Below are 13,264 nucleotides of genomic sequence, written 5' to 3'. Positions count from 1 at the left end.
TCACTCAGTCTGGAACACTTACTGAGGAATACTTACTGAGGTGTCCAGGGTTCCCACGGCCATGACATTCCTGGAAAAAATATTAAAAAAAAAAACTGTTTCCCAGGCCTGGAAAAGGTTAGTTTTTGGCTATTGTTAAATTTTCTTTTAATAAAAATTCCAAAATATGTCTTAACGTTTTTGTATTACCAATTTAAAATCTAGACTAGGCTGTTGCACAGGGTGATGCTTCACTAGGGCATGTCACTAGGTTGACGGTACAGTACACTAGTAAGGATTTTGAACATTTTGATGAATCAAAACAACCACAATCCTAGTCAGAAACACAACAGCATAGCTATGAGCCTGTTCAAATTCAAAATCCTTACTACTAACACTTAAATAACCTGTACTCCACTACTGTACTGTACTGTACAGTCAACTTAGTGACATCTAGTGGCGCCCTAGTTGGTGAAAAAGTGAAATGTTCATCTTTCTAGCAAATCTAAGTAAATGTCAGACTCTTGTCTGAGGTGAAATGCAAATGAACTAGTCATATGATCAAATCTTGCATGTCCTCATTCATGTGGCGTAGAGATTATGAAGCATTTTAATATATCTGCTAGGTAAGTAGAATTTACTGCTTGATTTTTTTTGATTGATTGATATTTTTATTTAAGTGTCATGCAGCTGGGTGCCCAGCCCATATGGGCTTACAAGACACTATATCATATTTACAATAGCTGCTTGAACCTCAGGCAATATTTCATACCTTGTTTTCAGAGATGCCAAAAGAGGAGGAGTTCCTGGAGGCCGTCACCAGCGCCATGCGTTCACTCTTACAGATGATTGCCTCCAAAAATATCCCCCAGGTACAGCATAGACACTACAAACTCTGTTTTTTCTCTGATTTTATACAGCATTTTGTGGCTAATTTTAGCTTCGTTTCCATGTTGATTCCTGTTTTGGTCTTACGGTATAATCCTAGTGCACATTGCAATATTGAAAATGTTCTTATTTAAGGTGCTTAATTGTTGGTAGTGGATTTTTTTGTAGTGTTTTTGCTGTTCTTCTGCACCATGGCAGAACAAATACAGAGACGGACACATAGCATTGAAGCTGATAGATTTTGTATTCCAGACAAATTTACAAGTCCCCTGCCAGTTCAAACTCAACCTCATCGTCGACTAGGGCTGTCATGAATACCATTTTTTGGACTTTGAAGCTTCTGTGAGAAGTATTCGAATATATTTGAAGCTTTGGCGGGGCGGAGCACGTCGTAACAATGAGAGACGAGAAGGGCAAAAATCTGACTGACTTCAAGTATTTTTCTTTTTATTGAAATGAAAACGGCTACAAAATTGCAATAATCACATCCGATGTGACAGAGATAGCCCATAAAACAAATGTGCTCATATGTAGGCCCTGCTGGCTGCGTGGTCAAACTGTCCCAGTTTTAGTGCTGGTAAGTAACGTTCGATGAGAGCTGTGAGGCACAAAACTATCACTAATGTTGAATGTCCTTCTCTAAGAGAATAAGTCATAAATATTAATGTTGATGCATCATGAATAATGTTGGATCAGTATAAAAAAACACACAAAAACCGGAAGCATTCGAATACTGATTGGATGTTGATTACCATGGCAACCATTGAAGCTTTGAATCAATTCAATTCAATTTATTTATTTGTTCGATAGGGGACAGGTGTACATTAATGAACATTTAAAAAAAATGTAAATGCACGACAATTGCAGTCACAAGACTAATTTCCATTGTTAGTCCCCCTGCCAGATGATACAGGCTTAGAGTCCTGATAGGGGTAAAAATGACATAGTGCAACAAATACATATTTAAAATGTAAACACATGTGCAAAGTGCAAGTATACAGAAATATACAATCAGATACTAAAAACCTGAGTGTGAGATCTACATACAGCTAAGTGTAAATTGCAAAGTACAAATATACAGGAATATACAATCGGATACTAAAACCTGAGTTTGGGATCAACATACAGCTAAAATGTAAGATCTACAAAGAAGACTTACTCAACAGATATAAGAGGACATATCCATACAGTATAAGCATACTGTTCTATACCCTAGTGATGTGTACAGAGTTGAGTGGACTTCAGCCATCTCTTCAATTGACCTTTAAACATGCCTAGTGTTGGACATTCCCTTATGGCGGATGGAATTGTGTTCCAGAGTTTGCCACCCTTGACAGACAGAACTGTCTGGCCAAAGGTGGTGCGCCTGTATGGGATAACACAGTCACCTCTAATTGAGGCTCTGGTGGTTCTGGATGTGGATCCAGATACAGGTCTCTGATTGATGTACTCAATTAGCGGGGGAGGGGCAAGGCCATTCAGTACCTTGAAAACGGTGCATGCATATCTAAAGGAAATTAAGTTATTGAAACTTAGGAAGTTGTGTTTAACCAGGATGTTACAATAGTGGTAGGAGCGGGTTTTTTTGTCAAATACTTTTAGTGCTCTCTTATAGAGTGACTCAAGTGGTTTGAGTGTGGATGTGCACGTGAGAGACCAGCTGGTCACACAGTAGTCCAGGTGAGAAAATATCATAGCATGTAGCATTTGGGTCAACCCTACCGCCGAGCCGTGTTTATTGTGGATAACTCTGTATTTGTCTGGCTGGTTTTGCTTTGATTAGTGTATGAGCCCCCAGCAGCTGATGAGCCTGAGCGAAGCCGCCACCCGCTGTGACGTGGTCAGCGTGAGGGTCAACGCCGTGGCCATCCTGGGCATCACCGGCAGCACGCTGGCCAAAGAGAAGGGCACGGCTGAAACCCTCCAGGTACCTTTTGCGCTCTCCTGGGGGAATATATAGAGAGGCAAAGTGGAACGTCACTCTTCAGCACTGTACCAGCACTGTACCAGAGATTTTCATCCTCCATTTATTTTCCCATCGACATTTCGTAAAATGCTTATAAAATAGTTGTACTTTGTCGAACCAAACGGCTCAGCTAACACTATAATCAGGAGAGACCATAGAACATCGAAAAAATATTTTCTTTAAATCCACATTTTTTTTTTATGTTTTGGTCCCAGTGAAATCTATATCTCTCCTTTTTCTAAATATATCTGTACCGTTTGGTTTGAACCAGTAAAACTATTTTTATCCGCAATTTACGAAATTTGTATGGGAAAATAAATGGCGGATGAAAATCTCTGGTACAGTGCTGAAGCAGGAAGTAGGCGGTCACTTTGCCTCTCTATTGTGGCAATATTTGTTCCACCTCTAAGAAAGTCTGCTCGTTTACAGATGATTGGAAACGCCTTACTTCAAGTGGCGACAAAAGATGCCAACCTGGTTGTGAACGGGGAAGCCCTCGACGCCCTGTTTGATGTGTTTGCGGATGGGGAGGAGGCGGAGCTGGCAGCTAAGAACATCCACTTACTGCCCGCACTGAAGGCACTTCAACCTGTCTTCAAGGCCAAGGTACTCGAGAGCTTCTTTTTGTATGCCTCCGCGCCAGCGATAGCTGTGGCCAGACGCAATATGTTTTCAGGTTGTCCGTCTGTCCGTCCATACGTCCCTACGTCCATCCCATTCTCGTGAACGCGTGTATAAATTTGAAATGAATGATTTTGGAAGTTAAAAGTTCCGGGATGAAAGGGACACACTTTCCCAGACTCTCTTCCAATTAATCGACCCCTGCCAGCTCATTAAATCAACATTCCAGACTTTGGTCACACCCATTGACGGACATGTCAATTCTTGGAATTTCTTGGACATAGTAGATAGAGAGCCCTCACACTTAGGTTTGGAATTTATATAATTGAGTAATGGATGTATGGGAAGGGCATTCCTACAGGGAACTCCAAGAGCTTGAATAACCAACCTCAGTTGTAGGTAAAAAATAAAAGGAAGTAGATTGTAAATTATACGTTTTTAGGCCATGTGGGAAGGATCAAAGGTTTACCACCTGAGGAAAGTAAATTATTTTGGAAGATTGGTGTGTGTGTGTAATGTCATTTCACATCCCAGTTTCCCAGCTTTTCAGCCCTCTGCCCTATTTGGATAGAATGAGATATGATGGGGCCAAATTTTTCCTGGCAGATTTTTTGAGACAAACCACAGAAAAGAACTTCATCCGTGATAAAATTCCTTACAATAACCATGATAAAATTCCTTACAATAGCCATGATAAAATTCCTTACAATAACCGTATGTTTTCAAAACCATGGTAAATACTGTCCATCAACCAACGTTGGCAACCGTCTCCCAGATGCAGACACGTAGCCTTGGAGAAATTATTTCAGTGAGTGTCTCAATCCTTTTTGGGTCTGAGTTTTCAATTTAAAACTTGGTGAAATGATTTCTGTGAGTGTGTATTCGTACTTTTTGGACACTTTCAGCACATTTTAACAATACCGTGATAATACTGATAACCGTGATAATTTTCGTCACAATAATCGTGATATGAAATGTTCACATCGTTTCATCTCTAGTTGTGAACAATAATGATTCAATACACGATTCAGGTCCTCCGAATCTTGTGTTAATAAAGAATAAAAGTACTAAACATTTCCTCACAAACGTTGTTTCAGCTTCTCTCTTCAAATGGCTTGTGAAGCCATTTCTACGGTTGCAATAGCCACGTTTGTAATGACTGCTTCTGCTTCTTTTCAACTAGCTTCGTAAAGAGGGCAGGGGGAAGCACAGCCCGGAGCAGCTGTGTGTGCTCGACAACATCAAAATCAATTTGAGAAGATTCATCGGTTACCTGGAGAAGGTGGTGAAAAAATGAGGGTTTTTCCATACTTCACAATCTGATCATGTGAACCGCAATGGCTCACAATGTACAGTATGGACAGATATGCCAACAGAGCCACGGCATAAAATGGAGAGTGTGGTTGTGAAGTCATCAAGTATTTATTACATCGGTAGCAAAATATTCGTATTTGCTTGGTTTTGATTTTTCTATTCTCTGAATAATAGTTCACTATTTTACTTGGTTAAGTGAACTTAATTTTTTCTTTTTTAACAAAAAACGAGATGGAAACATAAGAGTATGTTGCAGTACTGGGGAAGGTTTTGTGCTTCCTGTCAATCAGTATATTTTGAATGTTCTTTATTTTAACAAAACTGTTGTCAGACATGAATTTGTATATTCTTGTATATTCTGACCATTTTCATGTCCACAGTAGCAAATGTGTTAATGGCCCAAGTGTGTGGAGATGACATCCTCTTTGCTTTTGACATCAATGTTGACATTGATACTTTCTTCAAGCTTGTCCTACATTGAAAAGGAAGGGTCATTGAACGTTAATGTTCACTTCTGCTGGTCCTGACCAGTATTGAGAAGCAGTGTCCATTTCTGTGCCCGAGAGTGGATTATAGTGCTAGCTATATGAAAAAAAAAGTTTGTTTTATTGAATCTGGATTGAGACACTTACTTGTCTAAGGAGAAACAAATGAGATGGTATGACCTTTGTGTACCAGACTGAACTGAAAGGATTTGACATGTACACTGGCAAGATTGTCATAAGACTAAAATCTGTGAAGACACAGAGAGGTTTTTCTTGGTATTTTTGCCTAGAGAAAACATTATCCACCTCTGCCTATCAATGCTTCCCATCTCTTAGATTGGATTAATTAGACACACTGGGAGACACTACGCTCATGCAAAATGTTAATTCCTCTCTTTGTACATTTGGCGGTGTTCTGTCTACAAGTCACCAAATTGTACTTTTACTTTTGATGATAATCCAGGCCACCATTGTAAATAAGAATTTTCTCTTAATGACTTCTTGCCTGGTGAAATAAAGGTGAAATAAAAATAAAATAGTCAGCCCTGTTGGTTGCCACAGCAGAAAGACATAGTTGGCAGTAACACAAAGAAATGTTGACCGAAGCTAAATACAAGCTAAAAATTGATCAAATGGCTAAAGTGTCAGTAAACGTGTCGTGTAGTCAAAATGTTGATTCGAAATCTAAAATTGCGGACAAAATTCAGTCTTTATCTTTTTTTGCACCTGGTCAGTGAGTGATCATGTTGACATGAGTTTTAATTAAGTGGTCAGTGATACACACAAATGCCATTTACCTAAATGTGAAAACCCACAGTGAATGCTGTGATATTTCTTTCATTGTAAAAGAGTCAGACACAGCTTTCCTGGTTTGGATTTCCAATGATTTTTCAGGGTAATTTGCATACCATTATTATAAAACTGTATTTCAGAGATATGTTCTATGGCATCAGGATTTGTATAAATTGCTGTTTTGAAATAAATCCTGAATCATCATATGGCTGTCATTTTTTCTCTGTCCATAGTATGTAAAAAAAAAAGTGCACGAACTATGACTCTTAATAAGTTTAATTTAAGAGTAGTGTAGACTGAAGTTTCATAGGTTTGTGTGAATCTAAAACGAGATTCCAGGGATGTAGAACCTCGTAATGCAAATGATAACCAATAGAGACATTTTCAGAAAAACAAACAATTTGTGCTATTTGCCTTTGGGACTTGTATTTCCGTCTAGCAGTTTGATACAATTTACTAGATCGAGATTTATTGTCACTGAAAAGGTGGGTAAACTCCAGGGATGTTGTGATATACTGTATAAAAGGAATGTGCACTATGACCTCTGTTGATCACCATAAGTCAATCATCAATACAAACGTAACACAACTTAAATTTAGACATTTCCCCCCTTTAAAATGCCCAATATAACTGGTCTTAGATCACTTGATATTCAATACTCAAAGTCCTGGTGTTCATTTGATATTTATTATAAAATTACATAAAGAAATTGGTTTAAGTGGTTTTTATCCACCACTGTATCTGTACATCTTATTTCATTAATCAGCCGTCGGGACTCGTTACGTAACAAGATTCAAGAAACATGTTGTTCTCTTGCGTAACACCTGTTTCTCCGCCCCCTATTCACTCGCCGTGCGGCTGCGCAGTCGAGCAGTGTGGTCCGCCATTGAATGAGGGACCCATGAGCAGGAGGAAAGGGTCAGATTCAGCGCTTGGAGAGGCAGCAGCCGCACGTTTTCGCCAGTTTAAACCTGAACTTTGGGCTTGAGCGTTCAATTTTTAACACGTCACCTACAGTCTCTTCACATTTCTTGCGAGCGATTTTTGGTTCACAACTACAGGTATCGCCTATACAGGAACGTGTTTTTAACCAGCATCCAAAAGTAACGGGGCAGGGGCTGCGAAAACCCCAGCTAGCATAACGAGGCTGTAGGCTAGCTAACGTTAGCTAGCAGCTACCTGGCTAGCTTCACACGAGCTGTGAGCCTGTGCTTGGTGGAGGGGTCGGAGCGGGCGGGGGGGAGTGGGGGCAGTTTGCCTGCAGTGTCGTTTGATGGATCCAAGAATCGCCTGGTTTCAACCAGAACAACGCGGACCCGCAAACAACCTGTGGATGCAGATTTGGGAGACGACACAAGGGCTCGGGTATTTGCATGTAAATAACAACTATAATAACGTCAACGTGACTACGGGTTCTCCGAGCAGCACAGTGCTGTCGAGCCTGAAAGCGAACGTGAACGGGGCGTCGGGGAGCGTTCACTCCAGCAGCAAACACGGAGCTGTCAACTCCAGCAGCGAGGCCAGGAGTCAGGGAATGTCCAACTCAATGGAGGGGGACCGGGACATATCTGAACAGCGAGACTTTCTACCACTGGAAACCAATAACAACCACAACAACCGAGCCCTGGGCAGGGGCGGCACGGGCGGAGGAGGGGGGCAGCAGCAGCAGGTCAGCGGGGTCGCCGTGGTGTGGAGAGGGCTGTCGGACGCAGCGGGACACCCCAACAAGAGGAAAAGGGACAACAAGGCGAGCACTTTCGGATTCAATTCGAGCCTCTTGCACGGTGGCAGCGGCGGCTCCGAGACGGGAGGCTACCCGGCTTACCACGGCACGCCATGGAAAGTCAGGAACTACTCTGAAGGGATTGTGGGGTAAGAAGAAGTTAGAACATTTTGTTAAAGTTGAGTGAGAAAGCAGACAGATCCGATGCACTTGTCTCTTTTTTCGAAAGCCAGCTGCTTGTAGCGGCACTTGCTCGCCTCCCACAGAGCAAGCCCTCATAAAACACATAATCTCGGTTTTAGTGAAGCTGGCACTCCGATGGTTTGGCCAACGGTTCCTAGAGTGGGCTCCGGGGACCCCCCAGGGGTGCGTGAGGCTAGTGCATGCATGGGGTCCCCAGTAAATGGGGGGGTTCCTCTGTTATTTCACTTCTTAGATGTTAACACAAATGAAAGACCTTGTATTGGATGACTGGATTTTACGTTTTACTAGTCACTGTCACCTCCTCCCCTACTGTATTCTGCTTAATCAAACACTTCTCGTTGGGTTACTTTAAGTCAAACTCTTATACAATGGCAGCCTATAGTCTCTAATGTTTATCTGTTTAAGGGATCTTGATATGAACAAGTTTGGCAGTCGCAGTGTTAGGCCATAATGCCTCCATATTTGGCTTGTCATTCTACTGTCGGTGGCTGTTAGAGGCTCTTTCCAAAGTTGTGTGGTGGGGGTGGGGGTGGCCTACTAAGTGCAATTTCACAGTTTGTGAGCTTGATTATTCGGTGTCTCTGCCAGCCAGTGTGTCAGCAACATGTGTCCTCGCTCGGTCCAGACTGCTCAAATTGAGAAGTAAAAATAGAAGCGTTTGAAATAGACCTAATGATGATACAGCATCTGCATCCTACAAATAATGCTTATAACATCACGCTGTCCAGCTTAGGCAAGTCAAGGCATTTCCTACATTAGACGGATGTTCCACTTCTCCACCCCATTCCTTCTTCATTCATCCAGTTTGATCAGAATGTTCTCCCGGGACCTTCAGCAGCAACAGGGAGGGAACCATTTCAAATTGGTTTTAGTGTGTTTAAATATGTTTAAGGAAAACGCCTAGGATCATTTAAATGAGTTTGCGATTATGCTCCTGGCTGAATCCCAGTACTGGAGAGAGGCACTTGAACTACAATGGCAGATGCAAATAGTTGTTTAATGATTCCAATTCCATTATAATTGAAATTGATTCATTTCACTATTATTACCAGTGTGTATTACTATTTTCTTAATGGGTTTCACTTTTACCTTCTGTTACCATGGAGTATTGTATTGGATATATTGAGTTGTGTGATTCGGTACAAAGTCATGTCTGACAACAAAATACTCTCAGATATATATAATATCTACATATATATATAGATAATATATATATATTAGGGATGTAACGATAACCGGTTTTAATGATCACCGTGATTAAATTCCTTATGATTACCGTACCGTTTCAAAATTTCATTATCGTTAAAACCATGGTACCGTGGTACCGTGATTACAGTGCATTGAAAAACATGGTAAATACTGTCCATCATCAACCAAAGTTGGCAACAGTCTACCAGATGCAAACGTGCAGCCTTTGAGAAATGATTTCAGTGAGTGTATCAATCCTTTTTGGGTCTGAGTTTTCAATATAAAACGTCGTACAACGATTTCAGTGAGTCTCTCAGTACTTTTTGAACATTTTCACCTATTTCTTTACTAATACCATGATAATACTATAACCGTGATAATTTTGGTCACGATAATCGTGATGTGAAATTTTCATAACGTTACATCTCTAATATATATATTCCTTCCTTTATTGCAAAATAACTGGGATGTGGAGGCAAAATGATGTCACATCCATCTTGTTAGCGTTCCATTTACAGAAAACGAGCTGGGAAGTTCGCTGTTCAATTGCGTCACATCCGTTTAAACGAGTCAGCCCTTGGTCAGATCCAGTCGCTAGCCAGCTAGCCATTGTTAGCAATAACAGTTGATAACAAGGCATTTTGTGGCGTTTTGCGCATACAAACACTGCAGCAGCGTGTCCGCACAGATAGAAGTTAGGCAGTGCTGTGTGTACAGCTGATTTAATGAGACACAAACAAAACAGAAGTGCTAATAAATAATAAATAGTGCTAATAAATCACTACGATTATAACTACTGTTTTTGCGCGGAGCAGCCATCTTGGATTTTTGAGGCCGGGGCTGCTACGAGTTTTGGAATGGGAAATACCAGGTCTGGTGACGTCACTGTCTCAGCTCATGACCTTTGAACCGTAGGAGTACCAGTTCCCAGTTATAAAGGAATGCACCATAGGCAACCAGTTTCCCTGCTCTATAGCCGTTTTCACACATGCGCTTTTTACCGCTAAATGACCGGAAAGCGGTCTAATGCCTTCATGTGTGAAAGTTGGTTTCCGGTATAAGCGTTCCCCCGTCATCGCGGACATTTCACCAGTTTCGAGCCAGTCAGAAGAGCGGTATGCCGTGATAAGGGACACACACAAAGTGTGAAACGGGTCCAGTCATTTGCCGGTCCTTCTCTCGTGGGCGAGGTGTACACACGTTGCTTAACGTTCACTTCCAGCGTGCATCATCTAATCATTCGCGCACATCAAAGAAACTACTTCCACATTTCGCTTCGTGCATTTGCTTTCTTTACATACATACAAGCGTTGGGTGGCTTGCAAGCCGCTGCCATTCTCGCTGTGTCTGTCCTGTGTCGGACTGCTGCAAAGTGCGGAAGGACTGGCCTCTCTCGAGCAGAGCAGGGAGGGGGAAATCGGCTGTGTTTATTACGCTGGCTTGACGCTGCCTGGATACTACTCTGCACTGCAGCCCATGAGCGAATGTGAAGGATACAACATACTCTTAAGTCAAACGAGTGTGATTTATTGTGTGACAAGCAAACTTATTTCACCATCGGAGTTTTGCCGACCCCCAAAATAAGACCCCCCCCCGCCCCCCAACATACAGGCTATTTGACGACTATATTCACACATGCGAGCGCTCAGGTGTGAAGGGAAATTCCGGGAAATGGCCGATATTGATTTACAGGTAATCTTCCTGTATGCATGTGTGAAAACGGCTTATGTGAGAGAGCTGTAGGCTATTCAGTGCCTGGTTCAAGACCTCCCCTCTGAGCGGCCGCTGAAAGCTAGCAAACGGTCTAAACAATGACCAGAGATTGACGGTAATTGTGTGGCTGTTACCATACAAAGCCAGGGGGAGAAATAAGCACACACTACCTTCTGTGGTGTTGAAGACCCCAGTGGCAGGAAGCAGGATTGAACTTGAGTTCTTCTCTTGTCAAGTTGGCGATAGTGACACTTTGAAGTACATGTTGCCCGGTTTGCCAATTTGAAGTTTTTGTGGATTTTTTTTTAAACAGGAACATTGCAGTTAAGTAAATGGTCCTAACTTAACTTAAGAATCCACAAACTTGATCAGTTTGCGTTGGACTACCCTGGAGTATTGGTCTGCTCGTGATTTCTTTCTTTCTTTCTTTCTTTCTTTCTTTCTTTCTTTCTTTCTTTCTTTCTTTCTTTCTTTCTTTCTTTCTTTCTTTCTTTCTTTCTTTCTTTCGGGCAAGCATGCAATATCAGAATCAATCATACCAACACAATTATAGTACAAAAAAAATACACCGATATTAATTTATTCCATTTCTGAGGTCCTCTTTTCCTGACTAGTGTTCACTAGCCTATATATATACAGCTATGATAATATCTGGGGAGAACTCCTGAGGTGGGTGGGGCTCTGTTTAAAGGGCCTTTTGGGTGGCGAGTTGTGTCCTCTCTCTCTCCCTCTCTGGCTGACGTGTGTCGGCAGGCAGGCAGCACAGCAGAGCCTGGAGCTCAGAGTCTGGCCCATCCTCTTTTATAGTAATATGCAAGCTCTTGTGTTTGCATAAGGACATTCCTCAGTGATTAGCTCCTCTAATTCCTGAACCTGAACATCAGAGCCCAGATCAGAGTCGGTCACTCACTACCTACCACTGTTCCAAATGCAGTGATTCTTAATGTACAAGCTTACATTCTCAGTTATTTTAACCCCCCTTTTAAATCTCCACTCTTGGAAATAAATATTTTGCTGAGTTGCCTGAGAGACGTACGCTCTACGCTCCAGTGGGGAGACACAGGAGGGAAGTGATTGACATACAGGCCAGGGTTGGAACTGAATTGGGCACTAGCCCACTGGGCAAGTAGAGTGAAATTTCTACTAGCCCAGACAAATTATTACAAGCCCTGCCCAGTATACACAATGTAAGATTAAATTTGAATTATGGCAGAACAGGCTCTAAAATTATAGCTGATTGAAGTTTGTGTACTTTTGTATAACCTATTTTATTATTGTTTGCTCAGTATGTAGGGCTGCTTTTGCAGACAATTAGTCATAGACTTTAAATGTTTGTGTTTAGTCTAGCACTATGCTTAGGCTAATCTTTACCATGAAACCAGCACATAATATTTAATATATTTAACAAGGCAAACCCTGTTTTAAAATTATGTACGTGTGGGGGGGGGCTGATGATCACAAGTGAGTTATTTTGTATATTTTTCTCATTTCTTTCAAATGCTGCCATTTCAGTTGGGGCTTAGGTTTCTTTGTACTGCTGCTGCTTTTGTTATGGTTAGCTAGCTACTTCTGTCAGTGAGCTGAAGAGCTGCCTGTCTGTCTTCATGCCTTTGAACCTTGGCGCCCTGGAAGCAGCGCAGAGTTCTGATAGGCAGGCTAAGACAGCAGTGCAGAGTTCTGATAGGCAGGCTGAGGCAGTGCAGAGTTCTGATAGGCAGGCTGAGGCAGCAGTGCAGAGTTCTGATAGGCAGGCTGAAGCAGTGCAGAGTTCTGATAGGCAGGCTGAAGCAGCAGTGCAGAGTTCTGTTAGGCAGGCTGAAGCAGCAGTGCAGAGTTCTGATAGGCAGGCTGAAGCAGCAGTGCAGAGTTCTGATAGGCAGGCTGAAGCAGCAGTGCAGAGTTCTGATAGGCAGGCTGAAGCAGCAGTGCAGAGTTCTGATAGGCAGGCTGAGGCAGTGCAGAGTTCTGATAGGCAGGCTGAAGCAGTGCAGAGTTCTGATAGGCAGGCTGAGGTAGGCAGGCTGAGGCAGTGCAGAGTTCTGATAGGCAGGCTGAGGCAGCAGTGCAGAGTTCTGATAGGCAGGCTGAGGCAGCAGTGCAGAGTTCTGATAGGCAGGCTGAGGCAGTGAGGGGCCTCTGGATTTTAAGGTGGAACCCAAACAGAATACAGGTGACTGAGAAGCACTGACATTTCAATGGTAGCCTACTTGACACCGTCACTACTCTAGAGCCGTTTTCCCACATGCGTACCGGAAAATTACCTGTAAGTCAATATCGGACATTTCCCTTCACACTTCGGCTCGCGCATGTGGGAATCTATCAGCGAATTTTCCTGTATGTTCGGGGGCGGGGGGAGGGGGGAGCTTATTTGGGGGGTCGGCAAAACTCGAA

The 13,264-nt window shown here is 42.4% G+C and overlaps 2 protein-coding genes across 2 annotated transcripts in view; both read left to right on the top strand.

Annotated features, from left to right (window-relative positions):
• heatr3 (HEAT repeat containing 3) overlaps nucleotides 1-6,197 on the top strand; it is a 28,202-nt gene extending 22,005 nt beyond the window's left edge. The window contains exons 12-15 of the mRNA XM_083662361.1: nucleotides 763-851; nucleotides 2,651-2,794; nucleotides 3,263-3,439; nucleotides 4,638-6,197. Coding sequence (XP_083518487.1) covers nucleotides 763-851; nucleotides 2,651-2,794; nucleotides 3,263-3,439; nucleotides 4,638-4,751 — 524 coding nt within the window. The 3' untranslated portion in view covers nucleotides 4,752-6,197. The remainder of the gene's footprint in view (nucleotides 1-762; nucleotides 852-2,650; nucleotides 2,795-3,262; nucleotides 3,440-4,637) is intronic.
• A 1,121-nt stretch (nucleotides 6,198-7,318) lies between these two features.
• Nucleotides 7,319-13,264, top strand: part of tent4b (terminal nucleotidyltransferase 4B) — a gene marked incomplete at its 5' end in the record, with an annotated part of 44,048 nt that continues 38,102 nt past the window's right edge. Inside the window, one exon of the mRNA XM_083662360.1 lies at nucleotides 7,319-7,917. Within this exon, the coding sequence (XP_083518486.1) occupies nucleotides 7,319-7,917 (599 nt within the window). The remainder of the gene's footprint in view (nucleotides 7,918-13,264) is intronic.

This window comes from Poromitra crassiceps (assembly GCF_964638095.1).
Source record: "Poromitra crassiceps genome assembly, chromosome: 28".
Taxonomy (NCBI): Eukaryota; Metazoa; Chordata; class Actinopteri; order Beryciformes; family Melamphaidae; genus Poromitra; species Poromitra crassiceps.
Note: the sequence above shows the minus strand (reverse complement) of the source record. Positions and strands in the feature narration are given on the sequence as shown.